Raw genomic sequence first — 27,185 nt, forward strand, 5'->3', positions numbered from 1 at the left:
GGCTTTTGTGTGTATCATCAATAAAACAGCTCCAGTAACAAGAGTCTTATGCTACGAGTACTTTTTTAATACAACTCGATGCATTTATTCCTCTTTAATTTATTTGCTGTTGCATTTAATTTCCTGATCAATTCACCCTGATAATCAGATGGCAATTTATGAAGCATGAATCACGGAGAGCAGCTCAGCTTAACTCACTCGCTTTCATGACACCTGCACGCTCACAACAACACAGTTTGGAGAAGCAATCTTTTATTCCAAATAAAATCTTATGTAGTTCATTTTAAACAGCATTTCTAATTCTATCAGAATTCTGTAAAATGTAATAAAACTTGTTTTGTTGCATCATGTTTTGAAGAAATACTTCAAATATATTTTCTCTCGCAAAGCTTTTTTTTTTTTTTTAGCACTGCCGTTTTTGAATACATGATTACATATCAACACATGGGCCAACTTCCTCCGACAACTTTGGTTTTGGTACAAGAGAAAAAACTCACTATGAACATTTAAGAATCTTTAATTCACACTAGTAATAAAATTGCATTACATTTCATAAAATAAATGTTCCAGTTTATATATACAGAGAAAACAGACTGTACATACCCTCCAATGAACCATTTCTAAAAGGAAAATTAAACCAACCGGAAACAAATTTCACAAAACATACAAGCAATACAGTGCTCAGCTAAGCAGGCACAACTGTACATCAAAATTTGTAACTGCTCAGTGTTGGGGTGTGGGAGGGGCGAAAAATTGAACATTTACAATAGAGTCCTTAGGGACTGATAAAGGGGTCTTAAAAAGTATTGCAGGCAAGCAGACATACGCTTGTCTTTCTCCAAGTGCAGCTGAACATCCATCTTGTGTGTAAAGTGTGGAGCCGATTGTTGCTGCCACCAGGTTTCAACTATTGAACCTGTGTCTCAAAGCCTCCATTCAGCTGGCCCTCCTCATAGTCCATTTGACACAAAATCATGTTGTTTTTTAGGAAAAACTTGTCCCCCACGCAAAACCTGTTGGCAGAGAAAAACAGAAGGCAGAACTGTTGTTAAAAACACAAAGATGATTACTGTTGGCATTCTGACAAAGTGGTGTGTGTGTGTGTGTGTGTGTGTGTGTGTGTGTGTGTGTGTGTGTGTGTGTGTGTGTTGACTGGCTGACTCTGGCAGTGAAAATGCTGCATTTAAGATCAGCAGGTAATGATGATTCTGTTTGTTTGCACACATTAGGTTCGGGATGTTTTACCTGACGCACCCCGACACTGCGTCTCCTCAGATTCTAAGCCTGTTTTGATGGTCATCATAAATGTGTGGCATCAAATAAAAGTGGATTAAAACGCTATCATTTCAAAGAAAGCAGACACGAGCACTGGCACCTGATAAAAGGCAGGTCAGCTCTACCCGGCCTGGCACCACGGGTGTTTCCCAGCTTTCCTCTGCCATAGGGTTAGCTTTCTCACACACCAGTTTGGTTCCAGTGCTCGGGAATGTTTTTCCTCTGAAGTCTCAGAGTCAATTGAGGAGGAAAAAATAACACACAGCAGTCTGCCCTACTGATGTTCTTCTCTGTGCGGCTGTTTGTTTGTGTGACACAGTGGAGACAGCTCCATAATGTGACTGAAGGGGAGTGAAGATAAGAATATAGCCAAGCATAGCTTAGCTCCAGTAATGAGCCAGGCTGGTAAAACAGTCACGGCCATGGCAATACGATGCCAGATGAGACCTGGCTTCATGTCTGCCAGCTGAGAAGAGAGACTGCAGTCATAATTCCCTTATAGCAGGTGTTCACTATGGTAACTGAATCTGGCCTGCAGAAGGTTAATGGGCTTGTGCTGTATGCAGGAACAGGGTCACAGAACCCCTGACAAGCATGCAAAGGACGCTACGCTCCCAGAGTGGTGTCATTACTGACAGTATATTAATGGGAAAAAGCAATATTTGGGTATGTCATCTTCTATGTGTATCATACCATGGGCTTTGTGCTCACTCCAATTTCATAATAGATCATATCGCCAAGGTAACACCATTTCACACCTGTATAGGTCCATGCTCCCTTATGTAGCAACACACCTCTGGAGGACTTTATTTTTGTAGCTCCTATACAGCCATCAGAGAACGAGAGCTAATTTTGCATCCTTCTTGCTTAAAAGATTTACAGATTTAGCCACAAACAGGACAAACTGCTGGCAAAGTGTCACAATCGGAAATAATTAGCAAGGCATTTTAAATGCAAAACAGCAACACAGGAAGTAATCCACAACTTGGGATTTCCCGAGACTTGACAGGTGATCTGTAAATACAAAATAAGACAACAAACTACTGTTGTACAATTTTTTTCCATAGCTTCTAATATTTAAGCTATTTGCCAGCTGTTTTCTTAATTAATTCATGCTTTTTGTTTGGTTGTTGTTTTTTTTAATGTGATGTTGCGCAGTTATGATCCCCAGTCTTACCTCTGGTTACAAAGCTGACAGGCAAAACAGTCCAAATGGTAAACATTATCTCTGGCTCTCATCACCATTTCAAAAGCTGGGATCAGTTTACTGCAGGCTGCACAGTTCCCCGTCGTACCAAAGAGCCTGAAAGACAGAGCACAGACAGCGATTAACCCACCTTCCCTTTACTTTGATGCAATACAGGAGAAAACAACAACCTACTGAGTGCAGAACTAATAGAAGTAAAATGCTGCAAAGGAAGGGAAAAGAGGGCAAAGTCATAATACGTTGAATGAAATGCACACATCTTTCTTGGCACCCACTTGGTATTTTTGTTAATGAGAGTTACAAACATAGATCTTAATTCTTGGCTAATGATCAATTTAAAACAATCACATGGTTTTAATCTCCTTCTTCAAAGAACCCCTCCCCTCTGCACATTACAAAAAGCATGAAAACAAGTCTGAAGCAAATCATTTAAATTGTTGAAAGTTGTCTTCTTTCATAACAAAAATACCTAATGAAGCCTTTTTTCAACCAAAGCCAGCTGGATTTTTGCACAAGAGACCGCGTTCTATAATGTAGTCATAAGTTCAAAAGATTTCTGTTACAAGGATTCAGGCTCAATCGCTTTCTCCATCTCCCTCTTTCCTTTCCGAGAGGAGCCTGAGAACGTGACGGAAGATGTAACCTTGAAGAGTTAACTAAATGTTTCACAGTGAATAGACTCGTTGCTCAAACCTCGCTGCGGCTTGTTTAGGCTTATAGGAGCCAAATGATAAAGGTCACAAACATAGCAAGGAGGCACTGGTGTAGATCTCTTTTCTCCTCTAAGCAAAAAAACCTCAAATGCTTTTCCCAGTCTGATTTACATTTTCATTTTCCATGCGCCTGCCCCTATGTTTAATTTGGAGATTTTGAAGCACAGATAGATTTATATATTCTGCAGGAGGAGAAGAACCGTTTCGCAGCTTTGCAGGAGGGGATAAGGCAACAGCAGATTGCCATTCCAACAGTATGTTAAACACTTTTCACCCAAACTTGTAGGGCTCAGACAGAGGAGTCACAGTGCTGATATTCTGCCTTGTTTATGCTAGTCCCATCCAGTTGCTTTCACCTTGTTAAAGGAAACGTATCCAGCAGCCCTGCTTCTAATTAGGGGCCACTGCCCCAGAAGAGCAGGAGAGACAGAAACAGAGGGAGAAAGGCTGTTATGTTCCATGAGAGGGACTCACACGGTGTTAAACAGAGACATTGTTACAACTGGTTTCTGTTTCTGTAAAACACTGCATGTTCTCATACAGTAGACATCTGCCACCTATGGGGCACTCTGCAACTAAAGGAAGTCGTTTTTTTTCCACAGCGACACATTTAAAAAATATGTTTTCCCTCTTCTCCAAAGATCTAGAAGATTCTAACACATTGAGCGAGTATTGAGTATTGATCTCTACCGGTGCGACAGTGCTTCTTGTTTCCATCACAGTGTGTAGGGTTTCCTGGCAGCCTTGATTTTGTAACACAATCAAATTAAAGCTATTTCCCCCGTTGTTCACGGTTAGATACAACCCATTGTCCCACGCCTCCTGTGTCATCGTGACAGTCAAGAGGGTCTGCTCAAGATTTCACAGCACACCTGAGCTTTGCACTGAACTGATGGGTCACACGGTGATGTCTGTTCCTGTCCCTCAGAGAACCGAGGCTAAAAAAAACAGCCCAGAAAGCCTTGGCCACTTACAGAGTCTGACATGCACACACCTGTAAAAGCTCCGAGAATATTCTAACCCGTCTCTTATACACCCCGCTGGGCGGACATGGTGCTGACTTGATACATACAGGTTGTGAAAACGCCTGGTGGGAAAGCCCAGCTTGCTGCCGACACTAAGTTGTATCTTCAGTCAAAGTAGTGTGCGACTCCTGAGGCTAGTTTTTACCTTTCAGCCACATGTATATTCTCTACAAACCAATGATCCAAATCCTTCCTATTTATCATGAAACACAAGTTTGCTGTTTACATATTAAACCCCAGCTACTGTAGGTATGTTGCTTTTAACTTTACTTGTCTTGCAAAAATACAGGATATTTTGATTGACTTTAAAAACCCCAAACCTTTTAGAATACAAACATAATTTTTTCCCTTGAAAGAATTATTGCAAATATACCTGGAGGTAGGTACCGGGAGGACGCTGTTTAAGGTAGATGTATATATCCGATTATATTTTTTTAAATGTGCCTGCTGGCAGTAGTATACACACTTATACTTATGAGGATATATGTACTGTATGCGAGGATCATGTACTATATATGTGTATATTCATGTATATGTGTGAAGATTACCATATAACTAGGAGTTTGAATGTGTGCATGGGTGGATCAGTATGTATGTATTATTTATAATCCGAAATTCAATCAATTAAAGCAGTGATAAGTATTGTTATCATGAGTCCACTGTAATCATTTTTTTACAATAATGATACGTATGGTGTACTAATAACACTGTCATATAATTATAAGTGCTTTCAACACATCCATAAGTTTCGTAAGCACTAAATAACCGTTACGATCGGCATGCAGCGGCTTTCACAATGTTCTCCACATCGCGGACACACTCGCAAAAATGTGAGCTGCGGCCCTGTGCTTTCTTTTACACAATCCTTCCGTGATCTGCATACAGTATGTATTGTGTACAGTATGTGAGACGGACAGCACTCGGCTGCATCGGTGTTCCATGTACGGGGCATATAAAGGGGCAATCTCCCAACAGTTTGGGATTGGAGACTACACATTTATAACAAAGCCCCCCCCACACCTCCTCCACGCCCGCTTGCTGGTAGATACCCACAGCTTTCAAAATCCCCACCTCACTTTGAACAGTGATGGATCATCACGCTAAGTAGTTCACCCCACGACAAGGCATAAACACAGCGCAGATGGGATTCTCACGAGCCGCATGGAGGTTTGTGGTAAAAATGAACGTGTATCAAATATAGGCTTGTATATGACTAAAACCTACTAATTAGTAACACAAACAAGGAAGAAATAAGGTTATTAATGAACAAAATGTGTGTAGCGTGTGTAGTCTCACTAAATCTGGCCCTTAATTTGTGCTGATGCTGTTATCGTTGGAAGATAGTTGGTAGTACTCTTGACTAGTGAAACCAACGTATTCTAAAAGCACAGAAAGGCCTCGCACCTTTTAGGTGGATGCACAGTCAAAGTGAAGCGGCCGGACCGTGGCATGCTCTCTTAACTGACACTGATTCCTCGGAGTCACCTTGATAGTCTTCAAATCATGAAAAGATAAATCTCTTCCACGCTAACCCCACATCCTTATCTTTTTTGAGGTTTACTATCGCAGGCAGAAATTTGGCTTCCAATTTGGCTTCCATCTTCACCATAACATGAAGAGTTGGAGTATAAGAAAGTGTCCCACTCAGAGTTCTTCAGCCAGCCATTGATGTTTCTGGGTTATAGCATGGTATCAACATATGCCTTAATTGGACTCCTCGTGGTAAGAGGAGATTACAGCCTGAGAGAACTGTTCAAACACATTACACTCTTCTCTTTGTGCTCCTAGGAAGCTAAAAGCAGCCGGAGTTGCAGCACTGCTGCAGCAGTCTCATGAGTAACAGCTGAAGTGGAGCTGCGTATAGCAAGTAATGAATGTTTCACACCAAAACATGATTGAGATGGAAATGTAAAGGTCAAGGGATTTTCTGTCAGATCCGAGAATCCAAAGTAAAATAGATACAGAGAATTAGGTAAAGTCAAGCCTTTGAAAGCCAAGCGGGAGCCCACAGATGAACAGGACAGACCAGGTCATCTTGTGCCGAAGGATGGACAATACTGTGATTATACATCTATAAAGGTGGTGTCATCTATACAAACCATACAAAGTATGTAAAGGACAACATACAGTAAAAACATCTCAGCACTGAAACTGTTCCTTCATACATTGTGAATTAGCTTTGAAAAACAGATATTTAGTTTGAAAAGACTTTCTGCAGATTTCCCACGCATTGTTCCAATACATGTCCTGTGTTGTAGGACTGCAGTGGCTCATGCACTTCCATTTTCGTGGTCATTTAGATTAAATAAATCAATGTGCTGAAAAGAAAAGTGGGGGAAAAGAATTCTCCAACAATTGTTAGGATTTTTCTTTAATCAGAGCGTGAATGGTGAGTTTCTGGAAAATGAGAGTATTGTTCTGTGCTGCTCATAATACACTGAGCCAAACAGGTTTGAACAATCAATTATCCGCATTGCAACAGTTTGAGGCAGAAAAAGTCCTCTTTCTAAACAGCCGCTTCTGTGTTTTTTTAATGCTTTAGAGGGTCAGAAGGGGATTGCTCCACACAGCCCGTAAGACCTTCTGTGAAGGATTTCTGAATAGCATGGAAAGTGAAAGTGAAAGCTGGCAGGCTATTTGTTTTCAGAAACTTTTAAAAGTCCTCATCTTTGTTTAGTTGTTATATGATCTGTTTTATAGTACATACAATAGTTAAAAGGAATGAAACATGGTCACTTTATACTGAAACATATCACAGAGCCAGTCCATGATATTCAGTTTACTTTCATACATGACCCAAGTAAACTATATGTTCTTGTTTTCGAGATGCTAAAAAAAAAAGGATTGATTTTGCTTGTAAAATGACCGGATGTATCATAATAACAGCTGTTTAATATAGAATGATTTAAATAATTAATAACAATACACCTCGGACTTCAACCACAACTCTGCCACCTGCAAAAGTTTTCTGACGACTCTGCAATCGTCGGCCTCATCTCCGCCGATGATGACAGAGAATACAGAGAAGTCAACTGAGACTTTTTGGGATGGTGCCAGCGGAACCGCCTCCATGTAAACTCCAGCAAGACCAAGGAGCTGGTGGTGGACTTCTGCCGGAGTAAACGCCCTCCTCCTCTACCGGTGAGCATCCAGGGACTAGGCATTGAGATTGTGAAGTCTTCCAAGTACCTGGGTGTTCATGTGAACAATAAACTGGACTGGTCGGACCATGCACACGACCTTTACAAAAAAGGACAGAGCAGACTCGTCCTGCTGAGGAGACTGAGGTCTTTTGGGGTGCAGGGAGCACTCCTGAAGACCTTCTACGACTCTGTGGTGGCATCAGCCATTTTTTACGGAGTGGTCTTCTGGAGCAGCAGCATTTCAGCAGCTGACAGGAAGAGGCTGGACAAACTGGTGAGGAAGGCGAGCAGCATGCTGGGGCGTCCTCTGGAGACTGTGGAGGTGGTGGGGGACAGGAGGATGATGGCCAAGCTATCATCCATGATGAACCACGCCTCCCGCCCATGCAGGACACCCTGGCCGCGCTGCACAGCTCCTTCAGCCACCGGCTGATTCATCCCCGGTGTCTTAAGGAGAGATACCGAAAGTCCTTTCTCTCCGCTGCTGTCAGGCTGCACAACCAGCTGAGCCCCAGTAGGCCACAAAACCACTGTGAACACTTTAACACTTTTTGGTGCAATACTTATACTTTTACACTTACACGTTATACACATTTTTTACTATTTATTTTATTCCATTTGTGTATTTTATATTTTTGTGTTTTACTGCTTAATTTTTAAATTGTGTTTTTATTACTGTTCTACTGTTTACTTATATTACTTCATCTGTGAATAAGGGCTGCTGTAATACTGTAATTTCCCCACAGAGGGACTAATAAAGGACTATCTTATCTTAGAGTATATGCAAATATTATAGCACAAAGTCCCTCTCAAATTCAATAATGGACTCCATTGTTGTAGTTTGTATCAAATTGTATGCATATAGTGTCTTGTTGTGTAACTTAATACAAAAAAAACAACAAAATAATTAATTTTTAATAGCCTATTCCCATGTCTGGGGCTGCACGGTGGTGTAGTGGCTAGTACTGTCACCTTACAAAGTAATAGGGGCCCAGGTTCAGGCTCAGGCCCCGGTCTGGGCAGTCCTATGTGGAATTTGTATGTTCTCCACATAGCAGCGTGGTTTCTCCAGGTCTGCCTATATTTGTGCCCTGCGATAAACTAACGGCCTGTCCAGGGAGAACCCATCCCTTTGCTCAATGTCAGCTGGGATCAGCTTCAGCACCCCACGACCCTAAATCGTAAAGGATGTGCAGTTGAGGGTAAATATCTAGGCTCTTGCATGCATTATGAAGCTAAATGTATAGCTACCTAATCCCTGCCTCCTACACTTTTCAACTCAGTGGAACTGCTCATTGAAGAGCTCCTTTTCAGTAGCTAAAAACGAGTGCTGATGTGGGTTGTTGGGAGCAGAGTTGGGTGGCAAGAATGTAAAAAAAGCTTCTGTTATTGAGTCATTACAATCACTCTTCAGAGAAAAGAGAGCCTTCTTAAGTTCTTTCAACTTGCTGCTTTGCCAACTTCAAACCCGTAAAGATCCTACAGTGCATCATCTGCCTTTCTGTATTGCTTCCCTCAGATTGGGCTGTGGCTTTAAAAGTCTTCTACCTCTTCTCTGAGCTCTTTGAGACTTCCCAGCCTGCACAGAGTTAGTCAGATTTCATAAAAGAGAAATCTGGTAATGCATGCATCGCATGTTCTGACCCTCCCCAATAGTTGTGTCTTTTTGAAAGTGTAAACCTTTCTGTTCAAATCTATCTTGCTTAGAGAGGAAGAGCAACTGTTAAGGGAGGAGAACAATTGTTTTACCTCCTATAAATAAAGAGCGGACGGATTTGAAAAACAGTCACATCCAGATGGAGCTATCGTCTTCTCCCTGCTATTTCACCGGTTTGAGGATAACTTATAATGTTCATTATCTTGAAAACGTTTTCCTCTTACAGTTAATTATACCCCATTTTGATAAGTGGATGACTATTATGTCCTCTCTAATATATGAAATAGAGGATTAAATGATTTCAGGCTTCAAGTCCTGATGATCACACCATGACTAGATTGTCAACCCTCTGGTGAAGTCGTGCGATCCTGAGCCCTAGACATAAAGGAAACGCCTAATTAATCTATTATTCTCATTTATAATGAAAGAGTGTGGCCAAGTTGATAAAAAAAAAACCTCTCTTGATACAGGGAAGTGAAAGTCAGGGATATTTGAAACTGAACTTTTTGTTGGTGCAGCGGCTTGGAGGGCAGGGGAGGACGCTGTTTAAGGTAGATGTGTATTTTAGGCTTTGTGTGTGTTGAAGTGTAAGAGTCAGGAAAGCGTGAGTGCATTCAATAAGTTGCTAATGCCACTGAAGGACAATCACAGATGGAGCTCCTATAATAATTAATGTGAGCATGGCAGGGATCCAAACTCAGGGAAATAACCAAAGTGTGTTTGATCCACCCGCTTGTCTTTAATGAAGTGCAGGAGGGTAATTCAGTGCACAGATTTAACTTCATTACAGCGGGTGAGTGGAGCCGTCGTCTTACTACACAGAAAAGGAGGAATGAAAAGGAAACTAGTGCCGGATGAAGACTGCATCACCTACTTTCAAATACTCTGGTCTCTCAAACTGCTTGTTCTCTGTATGTGAGGCAAGGTTTTTAATTTGTTCCATAATAGAATTCATCTCAAGCATCTCTAGCCATTAAGTACTCTGCATTTGTCGCAGGCTGAAGAGCAGGCAAGTGGGATGGATTTCATTAGGCAATCCGGGGCAACAGAGGAGCACAGAAAGCTCTCTTTTCATCTTTCCTTTTTATTCGTATTTTAGTATTCGTAACTCTTGATTTCCTATGTCGTTCTCACTTTTTCATCCCGTCTCTGACCTCCACATCAAGCCGGTCTAATGTGCGAGAAAGCTTTTCCTTCTGCCTTCACAGTGCCAGTTAGGCACTTATAGCTTGGGGGTTGGGGTTGCTGTCCTTTCAGCAGATGTATTCTACAAAGTGAAACTCTGAGCTTCATCATTTTTGCCTTCTCTTGGTCATTTGCCCATTTATTATTACCTCATCTGCACCATCTGCCCCTTCTGGGGGTAACATCAGGTCTTAGTGGACCTCTCACTGCATCTTAAAAGCATTAAGTGTGGGTGGGAACTGATGGATGGTAATGGCCTATCGCAACGTAACGTCCCTAAGCACCTCTCAAGTGAGCTGCGTGCGGGCTTCGTCCAGGTCAGAGCTGAGGTGTAAGTAAAATGTCATGGAGATCCATGAGTGAGGTAGGAAGAAAACCAAGTTGATTAAGGTTATTTTTGGTTTTGGATTTTAGAAGTGATACAAGATGACCGCTGCGGTTTTGAATGTTTGTGATTTTTACTATTATGCTGGAACAAACCATGTGGCTAGAAATAAGCTGGAGGTATCAGTGAAAGAGTAAAGAGACAAGTAAGCAGAAGAAAGGAGAAATAGGGGGAGGGCAGCGCAGGGCAGGGAGTTATAAAAGGAGGGAGGGGCGGGGGGCACTGGCATCCCTAAGTCGGCCCCTGGGGGATTCCCTCACAGATAAATGGTAGGATCTCATTGGGAATGTGACTTAACGCCCAGGAAATGGTCATGTTTAATTTAACAAGCAGATGGCAGGGGTTCTGGAGGGGGGTATCAAGACCCAATGACACTGTTGAAGCAACAAGCCTGGAGGATTCTCACAACATACAGCTCTGGTACAAGATCCAGCAAGTCTACTTAACTCTTCTATGTTGATAAAAAAAAAGAAAAAGAAAAACAGTAAAAAAAACAACAACCAAGTGTTGGTTTGAACTTAACTTAACAGACATATATTGTCAGTAGCAATGATACTGTATAACAGGGTTTCAATGTATAATGCAATTGTTAAATTCAATTTGTATTGAATTTTTTTTTTTACAGTAGCTCCTAATGTCTTCCAAATTCATCAAGAACAGATATTTCCAGATGTTAAATGTTAAGAATGCTACGAGAACAAGCTATTGTAAATGTATCCCACTGCTACTTTATATGCAAACTCTGACTGTGTATTATTCCGGATGCAGTGATACAAAAATGTCATGACAGAACGGCTCATCCTTTGATGGTTGCACAAGAATTTTGTACAGTTTTTTTTTTTTTGAAGTAGAGCACAGCTCCAAAAAATGCCCAGATGTTATTTTTTTCTGCTAGTAGAATATGCTTATGTTTGAGCATCCCCTGATGAATATTTGCATGATTTAGATTTTAGCTTTGTTTCTGTGAATGGAAGCCACAGGAAACACACTGAGAAACCAAAGCAAACGCTACCGGGAGGCAAAAAAAAACAACCTCTTTGTGATTCTTTCATGTCACAGAGCTCTTGGACTGGCATGGCATTTGTGTTTGTTGTGAGTGGAAAGAGGTGATTGTGTGTCTCGCTTGCCTCAGGTAGTCCCTGCGACAGAGGATGAGGTTGGCTTTCGTATAGAGGGTGGAGCCCACCTCCCCCAGGCGGCAGTCACAGCAGGCACATTTGAGACAGTCCTCATGCCAGTATTTGTCCAGGGCCTTGAGCAGGTAGCGGTCTTTAATCTTGCGATTGCAGCCAGCACACCCCTTCTGTTTCCCTTTGGGCTGGACGGAGAGCATCGGCACACCTGTAGTGATAAGGAGACAAACAGCCATGCGTGATTTACGGCCCAGGAACCCGAGTGACTTTTCATGTTCTCTTTTTGATAAGCTGGCTGCTTCTCGAGGCGTCTAAGCTCGGCCTTGCGCGTGGCCACAGCACACGGCCTGCCTGCTTCATATGCATTAAAGAAAACATTCTTCCATGTAGATAGGCGCACAGGTCACATTGGACTACAAAGCCCTGACTTACTCGTTCTATTGAGAACATGCTGTAGTACAAAAGTTACATGATCACTTGCAGCAGGTTTCTGAGGTGGGGGCATGTCTTGTGTATTTCGGAAAAGACACAATGTTTATTTACCCTGGTATTTACAGGGAGCAGCGTACTACGTTAGTTACCTGCCATTTCATCAAAGCATCATTTTGCTCAACTGTCTACAGCTGTAAAAGCTTCTCATGGGCTTTGTTTGGTATAGATTAACATTAACCTTTTAAAAAGCCTCTGACCACAAAAACGTTGCTACCAGACCCCAGTGAGATATGTTATGGCCTAAGTGCCTTTTAGCATACACTCACTCGGTGTTTCAAACACACACACACACACACACACACACACACACACACACACACACACATATACACACACACTCACACATTCACACACACAAACCACAAAGACACACACAACGTTCCCTACTCAGAGCATTACAGCCTTACCTCCTTTTACACTTATCTGTACTCATGTGTCTGCAACGAGCGGGCCTAAGTTACCAAACTCGCAAATTGCCCTGCTGTCACGCAGGTCCCCTTTAAGCGTGCCTTTTAGCCTCCTAAAGGACAAATAAAGTCCATTTAATAACAGCACTAAACACTAATAGTCTATGTGTGGTTGACATTTGTGTTTGGACTAAAAGCCCCCCTCAGGCCACTGCTGGTACAGAGGCAGGGGCGCGCAGCTCCCCTCTGTAGCACTAACAGGTCTGCCACAGCTGAAAGCACAAGACAACAGCTCTTAAGACACTCTCTCACACACTGAGCTATTGATCCATCTAAAAGAACACACAGTGGACGCCACTTGCCACTCTACTTTCAAAACACATTTCTCTCTCTCTCTCTCTCTCTCTCTCTCTCTCTCTCTCTCTCTCTCTCTCTCTCTCTCTCTCTCTCTCTCTCTCTCTCTCTCTCTCTCTCTCTTTCTCTCTTTCTCTCTGTCAAAAAAGAAAGACCAGACACTCTGCATCACAGGGGGTTAGGCCAGCATTTTGTATGTGTGGGTATCTATAAAGGCCTATTTCAGACACGTTATACTGGGATTTATATAAAATGTCACTGTTTTACTGTTGCACTTCAGAGATGTGCACAGGTAGATTTTGTCCCGACCAGCTACAAGTTTTTTATTTGCATTTCATTAGCAGCAAAGTATGCACAATTGCGACAGTGTTGTTAAGTGTGAATGGGAGTCATTCTGGAGTTTGGGTTAGGGTTAGGCCATTTTACAGTAACTTCTGTGGTTTGCTACGTGTTGAACACAACCGCAGCTGGTAACAAGGAACTGCTTCACCCTCAGCAGTGTTTTTGTCTGCTGAACCTGTCAAGTTAGTTCTCTTTCATAACAACCTTATATCTCTTTTTAAAAGGCATATTTATACTCTCTCTCTCTCTAGCTCTGTTTCTCTCTCACACACATACGCACACATCTGCAGACCTAAATTGACTCACGAAGTACCTTATTGGATCCAGATTTGCTGTGCAATTTTTGTCAATCCACACATCAATAATGCTGTGAATGTAATATAATTAGGATTTCCCCTTTTAAAAAAGAAGTGAAAGAAATAGGAGAGCTTGTTAGTCAAATTTATGGCTTTGGTTTATATGTCAGTAAGTGCTCTGATGGTGTTGAGCTGTCTTATATCTTTATCAGAAGTGGAAAGCAGAGGCTAATTGGTCCAGTGCTGGTGATGGGAGCCATCAATTAGTGTTCTACCTGCCCTCCAGCTCTCTCAGCTCCCTCCCTCACCTAAACAGACCCCTTGAAGCTGGCGCATTAGGATCACAAACCCTGCTATAAATACCAATGTTCAGTGTAAATGAAGCTAAAAAGCTTCAAATTCAAGCCACATTGGTTAAGGGTGGACTCTTCTACCTGCATTTCATGGCTTGTTGGGGGACCTATCTGCAGGTATGTATGCCTGACAGACTTCCACAGAACTAAAAACAGTCCTAATGAGGAGAGAAAAAATGTGTATGTACGTATGTGTGCTTCAGAGCAAAGATAAAGAAAGGAGTTGCAGAAAATCTCCTGGGGATCACAAAATTCTTTCATTTGCCTTTTATGACACCTAATTAGTTATTCTACTCAAAATCTTTGCTTTAAATAAAAGAACTAATTATACAAAAAGGTCGTTTCTCCACCTCCAGAGAACTACTCCTAATTGGTTGAGACCACCACCTGCCACACACTCCTTAAACATATCACGTGTATGTTTTACATCACGTTTGAAAAGGCCAAAGCTTAACCTATCCTGGAATTACAGCATGCTACTCACCCCTCTATTGGATGCAGACTTAATTCAAAACCCTGCTTAGCATCCTCAAAGTGACAACATTGTTTGCAGTAAGTCAGTTCAGTCCTGCCTGTAGAAGAGATGTCTCAATGGAGAAATGCCCAATTTCTGCTGGGAAACCAGTATGCACATTCAACTGACGCATCCTTCCTGAAGCCATTGCAGGGAAGAAACATAAGTTTGATGTCTTCCACAGCTTTAATAGTAGCGTAGCGAGCACTAGCTCAAACCCACTAAACAAAGAGTAGTGACAGAAAAAAAGAAATGAGCGTGTAAAGTAAATGTCTTTTCAATTCCCTTAATGCCACAAGACATTTTCTTGCACCTGTCACCACTCACGGCGCTATGTGAAACTGAGGAGTAGAACAGAGCCTCCCATGCTTGCCACCCCCCAGAAAGAAAAGCTGCATTATGAAAGGAAGCAGCAGACTAGGAGGCAGCCTCCACTTAATCCAATCCATTTAACAGATACAAGTGCCACTGACCTTCCAGTGTCATTTGATGTCACCAAAAGCATGCCTCTCCACATCACAATTCATTCTCCAACAAGGGATGCATTTTACCCCTCAAAGTGGAGAGACAGCACTTGCCCTGCCAAATATGCTTCCTGAGAGGGAATTTAATTTGCCATTAGTACTGTGTGTAAAGGCCTGTCATCTTCCCCTCCCACCATCCATCTACTTTCTTTAAGATTGTATCTTTCAAGGATGTACAGTTAGTTTTTCTCAGCCCAAGCAGTCTGTCAGAGCATGTATTTTTCTATTATAAAGATAGCATCCGATTTCTATGTTACCCCATTTAGACTTCCGTCTTTACAGCTATCAAAGAAACGCATCAGTCCTCTAACCTTTTAAATATATATTTAAGGATTTAAAAGAAAGTAAGCTGTTGCGAGCACCAAAGGATATGTTTGAAATTAGAAATGACCACATGCCCTCAGACTGGACAAGGGTGTGTGAAAAGAAAGATGATTTGCCCACTTTTTTCCCATCATTATCACTAAACTGTTTTACTGGCTAACAAGTGAGTTGATGCTTGCAGAACATGCTACATGCAGTAGTGTATTCATGCATCAGTCGCTTAGCCACCTTCTGTCACGTCATGCCGACTAAAAGAAGATTAGTAATTGCCTTCAACTGCAGAAAGAGTAAATTCTATGGTAATAGGAACTTGAACTTGATTAGTGAACTTGATTTTATCAACTTAGATACTTTCTCTCATTCTCTAACTTGGAGAGAGTTAATCATGTGCCTGTTTTGAAGAATTCCCTTTTCACCTGCCTTAACAATAAAACATGTTAACTGAATAAAAAAAGAGATCACAAACCCCCTTGTTAGACTCCCTATATTATTTTCCAGTTAACTTCAATCTCAGATTGTACAAAAAAACTCTACCAACAGTCAGCCCATCTCAAATTCTGTATTTCTGCTTTCCCTCCTAATGCATAGTTGTACTGTATGTAGGTCTGCAACTGGCCATTATTTTCATTATTGATTAATCTGTCAATTATTTTCTGGATTCATTGATAATTTGCCTCCTAAACAAGTGAAGAAATCCTGTTATTTTACGCTACACTCTCATTCTTAGACTCCATCAATCAGTTTACCATAGTGGCAAAATGTGGTACGTCGGTCTGGTCCACTGTTTGGCTTAATATCAAACTGTGAAAGAATATCAAACAACCTAAGGTGTTGTCTTTGGGTCAGTCAAAACCGAAAGATATGTAATTCACAAGTATATGAAACTAAGAAAAGTGTTTGAGAACTGATTAATTACTTTGCAAGAAAGTTGCCAAATCATTTTTTTTTTTTTTTACGTAAACTTTCAAGTGCACACGATGCGTTAAGTAAATTGACTTACATTTATGGTTTCCTACCACGACACCACATGATCGAAGTGGAACAGCTGCTCTTACAGGCACTCATCCTTAATGGCCGAAGGGACAGTTGATTCTTTGTTTTGTTATGTCTTTTGAGCAATTAAAAGCAATGATGTCATGGTGTGATGCAGACTTTGCTGGTTCATTGGGAGGCAAAGGATCTTGAGAGAAACACTCGGCCTTCCTGACACATGGGGGAGGTAGGTGGGCTTTCAAGGAGGTGGGAGCTGTCCCTGGGTGGGCTCCTCTCAGGGGCCCCTATAATTCCAACTCCCAGCTGCAGCGAATAAGCCACTAGCGTGGTGCATACACAGACTAGGCTCAGGGAAATTAGATACTAAATTACCAAATAATTGCATTTAGCTGAAACAAGTATCATCATCATCATCATCATCATTGTCATCGTCACTAATTCAAAGCACTCATGCACAACCAGACATAAAAGGCCAAGCTACCTAACCACCGAAAGCCAACTGCAAGTCTGAATTATCTATATAAATCTTAAAAGCTAAATTAAATTGTATTATATTATTGCAAAAAGAGCAATAAAGGACAGTGGGAAATCAAAAATACTATGTTGGCACAGTAGTACCAAAATGCTCGGATAATCTGCATCTGAGAAGCTGCAAGGGCTGAAATCAACCTCACTCTTTTAGTTTTCAACCACTACAGTAAATGCCAAATAAAAATTGTCCCTTGGCCAAGGTGTCTGCCAGGTTAATGGGGATCTCATGCAGATGTCGTGGCATTGTGTCCATGAATCAGCGCCTTTCTTTCTGCTCCCGTCATCGCTGTAATTGAGCCCATAGACACGTTTCCTTATTGCCAAGACAAAACACAAGACATCTGCTAATAGCATCAGCTGGAATACACATGGCAGCTGAAAGCAGACTGATGAATGTATTCTGAAAGATACACAAAAATAAACACCAGTGATTCATTGTGTGAATCATGAATCTATCCTTAGTTTGAAACATACACAGGGAGAAATGTAAAAGATATGCATGAGCTCTCTCTCTCTCTCTCTCTCTCTCTCTCTCTCTCTCTCTCTCTCTCTTTCTCAAATTAGGTAGCTTTTTACAAGGACCAAGTCAATATTACATTTCAAAATGACTATGTTTTTGTTCTTATAGTTTGCTGTAAGAGCCTTCTATGTTACTGTAAGGCATTCTACATTTCCAGATGGTTGTGTATGAATGCTGGGGTCTGTGAGGTGTTTTCTGGGACTGTATGCATGCTATGATTATGACATAATTAACACCCACAGTAAGTGGGAGAGAGAGCAGACATGGCTGGTGCTGATGAGGAGGGGACTGTTCATTAACAAGATGCACTCTCTCAAACTTTGCAGCTTGCTGTGGCTAATAAGGCCTGGTGAAACGGAGCCCAGCCGTCCCTTGCATTGACCCTGGCACTGCCCAGGATAAGGGAGGGTTTTGTCTCCTGGAATAATTGCTCTTTTCACATGTTACAAGTGTCCTGACCCCCACGGTCGGCAGCCACTTTCCCTACCATAATTACTCCTGATCCGCTCCAAATGAGTCAGCCGCATTAGGGCTGCAATAACACTGGCCAAGCTTCAAGCGCGGCATGGGGAGTCTCAGCAGAGCAGCCTGGAACAGGACTGCCTTTTCTCCAAGCCCACGGTCATTTCCATCACGTCAGAGGTGCATTTCTTACACTTGAAGTCAGCACGAAGGCCCTGGGCTCTTTTCTGAGGCTTACAGAAGGCATTGTTAGCTCCTGGAGCTCACTACTCACTATGGTTTGGCACCAGACTCCATCCCAATTAACGGAAAACTTCATTAGGGTGTTTTTCCACACTCTTCAGCCCCCTATTATTTTTAATTTATTCACATGGGGTTAATTAAAAGAAATGTATCACAGAGATATGCAACAGCTTTCTAATTAAATTCGTTGCAGCTTTTTTTTTTTAAAGACATGAAACTGGCAGAGTTTCTAAATTATTACAGAAGGCGACTTGTTCCAACACTTGGTTGCTCAGTAGTAGGGTGAGATTAGAGCTCTGCAAGGTAAACTGTCAACAGCAGAGACAGAGTGAGAGAGGGAGCGATGGGGCTTGGAAATGAGAGTGAGGGAGTAAGATGAATGAAGAAGAGGAAAAAAGACGTGGTTTTATCATGCAGGGTTACCCCAAATAAACCCGTAAGAGCCCTTAAAGAGGGAGGTCTGTCCGAGTGTTGACACAGGGAGATTTAGTATTGGATCCAGCCAATCAAATTTTGGCATAGTGTTGGGCTTTGTCGGCTGTTGCTCTGAGGTGTTTTGTTCTTGAAAACTGCCATTTTGCCATTTTTCATTTAGGTACAAGCTGTCAATAACGGAGAAGGGGAATGTATCTTCATTTTCAATCCTCATACAGTTAGAGTGAGATCAACTCACACTCCCCCCCTCAATAGTCTGAGATTGAATTTTTTTTAAAATCCATCTATTCTCAAACTATATACTTTGAAACATTGATACACGAGGCAATCTTATCTGCCACTTTGTGATTCCTGACAAAAACTATACTAGAAAATCAAAACGTTAGACCTGTCGCAGCTACCTTCCGCCAGCTGAAACAGAATAATGCACAAACACTTTTAGTCCACATTAAAAATGCATTTGGAGAGGAATAAATGTAGCCCTCTAAAGTTTGTGTCACTCATGAGGTCAGGAAGTGATGTACAAAATCCTCCCCACTCCCCAGCAATTACTGCACACTTATTATTTCAAAGGATATGCCAGGAGACAGGTGTGCCATTCAGGGTCCTCAGTGTGTCTCAAATGGAAGGGAAGAAGGAACACCATACTGTGGTGCTCTGTGTGAGGCGCTTTAATCTTGAATAATGCAAATTCCCCACAGGGGGCAGTTATTTGGCAGCACTGGCCTCTAATGTCATTCAAGCACCTACTCCCACACCTGATGGGATAAGTAATGAGGGAGGTTGGTTGGGTGCAGTTAGGGGAGAGATCTTCATGAAGATTGGATGGTAAACTAAATGTCTTATGTATCACAGCCTGTCCTAAATCTCCCAAGAGAGGAATATTGTAGATGACATTTGGTGTTTCATTATGAAGACGGCTTGCTTTTAAGGAATTACTTTTAACACGTTCATTTTACCTCATAATATTATTCCTAAATGAGTAATTCTTGTAACCGGCTAAAATCAAATTGTGATTCAACTAGAGACAACTGGCCTAATGATATAACATTTCTGAAGTGGGATTCGAAAGTTGTGGTCCAAGGTCTTAGAAACAAGTTTCAGTTCATGTTGGGCAATGTTTGTGGAAAGCATTGCCAATTGCCTCCGTATTTGCAGCAAGCAGTGTAGTAAAGCACTGATTAAATCAGCAACTTCAATATCCAAAACCTAATCTACTAGCTTTAAGAGAGCAAGAACTACCCCCCTTTAATCACAGACTTTAATTAGCTATTTAAGATTGTATTTACTGAAGGTCATCCAGTAAGAGATTAGTTCTCAGCAAGTTGGCTCTTATTTAAAAGAAGGCACCGCAGGCTTTTTTATTTACCAACAAGATAGCTCTAATATCTTAAGGTGTAAAACCTTTGTCCTATATTTTTCTGGATGCTTATGCAAAAAAAAACACTTAGGAGGCCTTTATAAATGAATGTAGTATTTTGTTTATGCAAAAAATATCCAACTAAAGGTAATTTTTAGTTGGAAGTTCGATTAGATCTACTTATTGTATGTGAAAGTGCAGTATAACCGAACAACGTAAGCTATAGGCCAATGAAAAAAAAGTTGTCCAATAACGTTTACACAACGTAGGGTTTAACTGCTGTAAAGTTCACATATCATTGCACTAAAATGTGGATCCAATAACTAGACACCTGCATTACCTGAAGAAGGAAAATGGATCAGAAATAAGAAAGGAAGCTCATTATGTTTGTCCGGGATTTCAAACATATCAGACAGCTCTAACCAAATCTTCTTTTAGACACAAAACTGAATCCAGCATTGGGAATATGAGACGGGTGTTTGAAAGATATTTACAGTGAAACAAGACTGAAAGCGTAAATGCCCCACTAGCAGCCCCTGGAGGCTGCACTGCTCCTTACATCCACAAGAACAAAGTGTTGTAGTGACCAATTCTCACTGTCATCCTCAGAAGCACACACTCACACAGACAGGGTCAAAAACAAACTAAATACTTAGCAACAACGATAAGGGCTTTGTCAAATAGGAAATATGGATTCTGCAAGAATTCCTGTGTAATATGTCCACTATAGAGAGAACACAGCAGGTTAGTTCATATAGCTGAACTCCTAAACACTATCATTTAAATAAAGGAGTTTTATTATTAGTAGTTTTATGAGTGTCTCCCCACATTTACCATAGACCAGTGCAAACCAATCAACACCATATTTAAATCAACTTAAGCTTACGATTGTATGTGAAAAGTGTCAACTCGGATCGCTCCACATGTTGCCTTTAATTGGGAAATTCCATGAGACACTGATGAAACACTACAATTATAATCATAACACATTTTACACATGTCCACACCCCAAAATACAGCACCATTTACAGCGTATTACTCCCATCAGAACAAACTCTCAGATACACACTAAACCTAAACCCTATAATTTGCTTATCCGCTCATTACATTTATATCAATAATACATTGCAAGAACTTCCAAAAGACAGAGTGCCAATGTAGCATTTAGCACATTTAGACACTGTGTCTTCCTTACATAGTAGTTTGTTCACCAAAAAGTACTGACAAGTGTATTTGTCAATTGTGAAATATGGAATAGATATGTTCCATATATATGTGATTGTGTGTGTATCTGTATTCTGCCAATACAGAGTATCTGATTTTAAAAACTCTTAAAGTATCGGCTATAATGTGAACATTTTTAGGAGGGATTAATCAAGACTTGGCTTTAAGAAACATTAAATTACATCAGCACAATTCTGATTTGAGATACAGTTCACACATGAACAATGAAATAAACATATGAACATTCTGGTTTCTTCTGGGTCTGAAATCCTTTCAAATATTGTAATAATAGTAATTTATGTCAAATGTGATTTTCTGTAAATTTAACTGTACAAGTGCGTGCGTTGTCTTGTGTGTTACAGGTGACATGTTATTCTAACACTGCAGGTAGAATATCAAAACTTCTCTTCAGTAACATTTCTGGGTATTTTGACACCTACAGTCAGCAGCCAAAAAATTATTAAGTTTTGACATCTGCTCATAAACTTTGCTTCATGTCATTGCTCTTTCCCATCCCTCCTGTCTTCTTTACTAATAAAGACTAAATAAAGTAGATATTGATTACAAGAGAGCAAAGAGTGAGCTTTGCAGAGTGCATCTGCATGCCAAAAATAAAAGGTCAAACCAGAAAGCCTGTAATAGGTATACAGGTGAATAAGTAACTTTATGTGGAAAATGCAGGAAGTCATTGTGTGTTTGTAGAGGCAACCATGAATGTTTTCCTCTACATTAACATGCGTGAAGTCAAATGCTTGAGTCAGCTTTGCAGTGGCAGTAACACCAGCTTCCAACAGGTTCAAACTGATGAATAACTAACTATATACATATGTATGTATATTTATAAATAATATATGGATCATTGTTACGAAAGCTGGATTACATGTTGTTAATAAATACAGCAATATTCATCAACTCAACTATGCACAAGGTTATTAGAGTTTATTTTGTGCACGCAAGAATAGCTTTGCACCTGTGCAACATCAACATTACTTCTCTGCATGTCTGCATTTGTCTCAGAGCTCGCGATAAGACACTGGATTTCTCCAAGGTGGTTTCAAAGGGGGTTTAAAGTAACAATTCATCTAAACTTGTCAGCACATTTCTGGCTTTTGTAAAAGGTTCCTTTTAACATCTGGACTGATGTATGTGTGCCCTTGTTACTTTGAGTTTTGTATTTGTTCACATAATGTTCAATGTGGCATCTCTGGCTCTGCAACCTTCACTGTTCTCACATGCAACTCGACAATAAACCAGAAATTCTTCATGACATGGGAAAAATATATGAAGGCCAATAAAAGGGCCACACTTTGGCTAACACAGCTGGGATCGTCCGTCCCCTGATGCATGTGATGTAGATCTTGGTGTGCTAATTTGAGTGAACATGTCTGTGGTCTCTGGCAGTAATAAAAGGGATGCTCTTATAGTTCAAAAATGCATAATTGAGTTTGTGTGCCACACTGATGAGTGCAGCCATTTACATCAAAGGCCGGTGGGTGCGCTTGCTAACATGTGTCTTTAAGTCCCGATTCAGTACCTTTGTAGTCCACTTAGATTACAGAAAATGACAGACAACTTGGACACTCGTAAATGTGAACCGATCAAGTCTGATATGGATCTAGAGGTTTAGTGGTGATGGTCAAAATTGTCTCGGTGAAGAATTCTGCATTTGAAATATCAAAAAATGATTAGATGCTATTAAACACTAGTAATTAGTATGTAGTAATTAATGAGAATAGTTTTAGTAGGATACACTGAAGGCGCAAACCGTGTTGCATGTTAATGCAGAGTACAATAGATAATGTGATTATCCCATCTGTATCAGGGAAGATTCATTGGGTATGTTTTGGTATATTTGTTATGTGTTTGCTCATAAAAAAAAGAATATTTTCCATTTATTTATGCACAGGTTACACTCGCTACTGTTTAAAATACAGAACTGCCCCCTTTGACAATCTATGTGCCTAACAAAATTAGAAAAGTACTGCAAAGGCGATGCAGGGGCCTGGAATAAAGCTTTTTCAAGGAAGTAGCGACTTAGGAATTATCAAATGAAGCAATGTGTAATATTGTTCAGGGCCCAGAGCACAAAAAGCAGACGTAATTTCAATATTTGAATTAGGCAAGTTTAATTTTGAAGTAAGAGCAAACCAATAAGCTGGGAAAATAGCAAATACAGGGGAGTAAATTGCATTCCTTTGGAAAAGAGAAAAGACTTAAGGAACATATAAAAGTAATCTCCAACTGGAAATTAGAAATCAAGCCACAGAAACCAAATAACAGAAAAGAAATATTACTGTCCACTTTCTAAATCAATATAACATCGCTACGAGACAGTATTACCATGGTAACACTGGTAAAGAATGAAGCAATTCTTATTATTTCAAAATAAAAATCGGAGCCCGAAGCACAAGTTTTATTACAGAAGCCGACAGATCACCAGTCTGTATTCATCTGAAGCGTTGCTTTTCAATCACATGCTTTATGAATGTACAAATTTCATTGGACGGGATGATAACAGGATCATAAATTAACAAGCAAAGGTTACCAGAAATGCATCAGTAGCTATAGGGGATATTTATTCTGCTCAGGTCTGTTGTGTAAACGTTCATCAAAATGATGCCTTGTGTGGACCTACTTGCTTCTCCTGCAGCTGCTACTGTAGACAGAAATGGCTGAGTTGCTTTTTCCTCTCAAATTAGACGCAAATTGGAACCTTCATATTACAGGGTAAAATATAATGTCGACACAGAACTGGTACATGTGTTGCTATTCGTTAACTATGACCTGCGTATTGGGTTATTTGGCAAAGCAGTGTCTTTACAGTCCTTCTTCTTGCTCTCTAAATCAGTGCCCTGCCAGAACGTATATATTATATGTCAATGAGTGCATCATCTGAGATGGTGTTAAGTTTATAATGTGCTTTCTGTGATGACACAACAAATAACATGGGCAACTACTTAAAAAATGAAGCTAAAATAAGACGTATTTTCAGTGTGATCAACTAACGGCAGTCTAAAATGTTATGTTAAGCTTTCAACTTTTAATAGATGCGGTGGGAAATGGTTTTGGTAGATTGTGTCAATGGAGCTAATATAAAGGGTCACGTTGTCTATGTTAATTTCTGATTAATGCTCTTGTTGCAGACATTGTTGCAGACTTTTCAGAAGGAAGTCAGAGTTCAAAAACACTCAGCAGCATTCGTTGCCAACCATGATGCCAGGCTTTAAACACAAGACCAGACACACTGAAGATCTATTTTATGGGCCACGTATGGACGGAAATATGAACACTTAACGTACGCACAAACACACACAGGCATAATGGTGACTCAGTCAAGAGAAACAGGCAGTAATCATACACATACACCCATGTGGCCACCCAAAACACTGCCCCACACCTCCCTCTCCACATATGCACACATTTATTTTTGCAGGCACTAAGTGGATACATTAGACAAGAAGGTTGAATTGACAAGCCTATAACTTTAGAGCCAATAAACGTTAAGAGGCTCCACAATGAAAGAGACCAGATACAAGCAGCTCTGTTGACAACCTGGCCAAAATGCTGGAGCTGCTGGTCGGGCCCAGCAAATAAAGGGTGAAGCTTTTAGGCAATGAGCAGCAGGTGATCTCAGCTTTTCTGCAAGTCCTAATGCTCCTAAAAGCCACTCTCCCTGGTTCTGTAATTGGGCATCAGTAGTTAATGTAGTATTGACTGCATTACATGCTCCTGTGCATCCTTTCCCACTAATGCCATTTGCATCACCTTGTACATTTACCATATTGCTTAGCCAATAACTGTTAAAAGCAATCTGAATCATGAATCATATAGGGAACTTTTAGCTCGACAGACATCCAAAGGAGACAATTTACAGTTGAGTAAATTTGGGTACATTTGCCGCACAACATGGATTCAGCCAGACAGACCAATTTATGTCTCTGCCGCAATCCTTTTATTGGTTTTTAGATGTGTAAGTGAAAGGATGCTCTGCTAAAACATATGAAATATCCATTTTCAAATATAAATACTGGATCACAAATGCATCCATTACTTTTGGAGGAGGAGCCCTTGATAAACTCAAATGTGTAAAGGCTACTGCACTTTGAGAAATATTGCACACATGTAAGGTTAGTGGAGGTTGTCATTGTGTATGTCAGCAGGTGGTCAACAAACAACCATCAATATACTCTAAAAGAAAGAAAAACCTCAGAAAATAACTTAATTTCCGACCACACGAAGCCTTCACCACTGGTTACAGAATTGTATCGTCATATTGTATCCACATATTTAAATGCATACGCACTGAGCACCATTTAGCCCTGAATGTGATAAACGCACAGCACATCTCAACATCAGTTGTATTAAAAATGGGACACCATTAGAGGAGAGTTTGATTTAAACTTAAATTAATTAGATTGCCTCACCCATTAACCTAAATACATTGAAATAGATAAGTAATGCAAGTCGGCCTATTTGGATGGAAAGTGAGCGAACGCTGCACGGTGCTATCCATAATTTGCAATCAAGTTAAAAGCCCTCTGCTGTCATCTCCCATCCCGTGGTGATGTCAAAGGCTGCCTCGCTAACTTCACAGACGCAAAAAAGCACTTAGAGGAGGAAAGAAAAGAGGAGCCACATGCACTGCAGCGTCTGTGGAGTATCCTCAAACTCTGGGTTACACATCAAAACACCACAGACAAATCCGCTCTAAATAAACATGTAACTCTCTGCGAACTAAACAGCAGTTTAGCAGCGCGAGGCTATTTGTGTGAGTGCAGCCTTCAACTTCGTGTTACAGAAGGCGACCACAGGGTTGCAGTTTGCTTCGCGAAAAAAAAAAAAACGGAGCCTGTCGTGACTGAACGGGGTTGAAAAGCTAATAAAAAGCGGATGCTGCGGGTGCGCAGCGACCGGTGCGACGGGGGACACTTAACGTGTAAAATGTCTGTAGTTTGCCGTGTTACTCCCCAGGTTACAGCATCCTACGTCCGCGGATGTTACTCACCCTCTTCCTTGTCCAACACCATCGTCCTGAGGAACGAGGAGTCCTTCCCCGGGCGATCCGTCCTCGGCTCCAGCAGGCTGCACCGCTCGGTCTGCTCCAAGCAGCTCCTGGAAATGGCTTTGAAACGCGCGGCTGACTAGACTACGCCTCGATAGACCAGAACCCTGGAAAGAATTGCCGTCTGCACGTTAGTCTTTCTCCTCCTATCAATAATAATTCAGGCACGGAAAACGGCGAGACACGCGGCGAGATCCCCCTATCCGGACTGCACTGCAATGCAAATGAAAAGCAAGCAAACCTCGTTGGTAGCTCTTGATAAATTCCATGCGAATAAAAAGGCAAAACAATGAAAAGCGATATAAATCGAGTGGCGCCTATCTGTAACTGTGCACACAAGGACGGATCAGACGCTCAGACTGAACGGCTGAGCTCAGCTTCGCTGTTATTATTCTCTCTTTCTCGTTCTCATTTGCTCCGAGACAGCAACTATATTCAAACAAATCCAATTGCAAATCTGACAACTGCTAAAAGCAAACTCACGCCGCCTCACTCCCAGTTTGTGTGCCGCGCTCGCCTCGGCTGCTACTGAATAAATGCGCGCAGTTTCCAGAGACCCTCGGATTCCCCTGTTAATTAAATCAATTCATTATGCTCAGATCTGATTAGCAGCCCTTCCCCCCTCTTTGAATCAATTATTCAATACACAAACATAATTGCTTGTGCCAGAGGTGTCTAAGTATTAGCTTATTTAACTCCAAGGACACTAATTACCCCTAGGGCAAGGGAACTTTTCTCATTAATTCTGACAAAACACAAAAGCACAGCTAAGGGAAAGTGTGTGTTCGTGCGTGTGTGTGTGTGTGTGTGTGTGTGTGTGTGTGTGTGTGTGTGTGTGTGTATGCGCGTGGATCGGATCTGCCTACCAGTCTGAATGTGTTGGATAGAGAGCGCATGCACGTCAAGCTGTATTGATGCACGTGCGCACGGACGCTAGTGCGCGCGTGTGTGCGTGTGTGAGAGTGAGAGAGAGAAACAGAGAGAGAGAGAGAGAGAGAGAGAGAGAGAGAGAGAGAGAGAGAGAGA

At 41.1% G+C, this 27,185-nt stretch overlaps 1 protein-coding gene across 1 annotated transcript; it reads right to left on the reverse strand.

The window, feature by feature from the left end:
• Nucleotides 1–501: 501 nt before the first annotated feature.
• On the reverse strand, nt 502–26,952 carry lmo1 (LIM domain only 1). Its single transcript, XM_068596051.1, has 4 exons — nt 26,103–26,952; nt 11,718–11,931; nt 2,453–2,578; nt 502–1,013 (listed from the first exon to the last, which is right to left on the reverse strand). The coding sequence occupies exons 1-4, from the start codon at nt 26,122–26,124 to the stop codon at nt 908–910; spliced, it is 468 nt and encodes a 155-aa protein (XP_068452152.1). The 5' UTR covers nt 26,125–26,952; the 3' UTR covers nt 502–907.
• Between the last annotated feature and the right edge of the window lie 233 nt (nt 26,953–27,185).

Source organism: Clinocottus analis, unplaced genomic scaffold (assembly GCF_023055335.1).
Source record: "Clinocottus analis isolate CAN_PGR_092001 unplaced genomic scaffold, fCliAna1.0.p SCAF_33, whole genome shotgun sequence".
Taxonomy (NCBI): Eukaryota; Metazoa; Chordata; class Actinopteri; order Perciformes; family Cottidae; genus Clinocottus; species Clinocottus analis.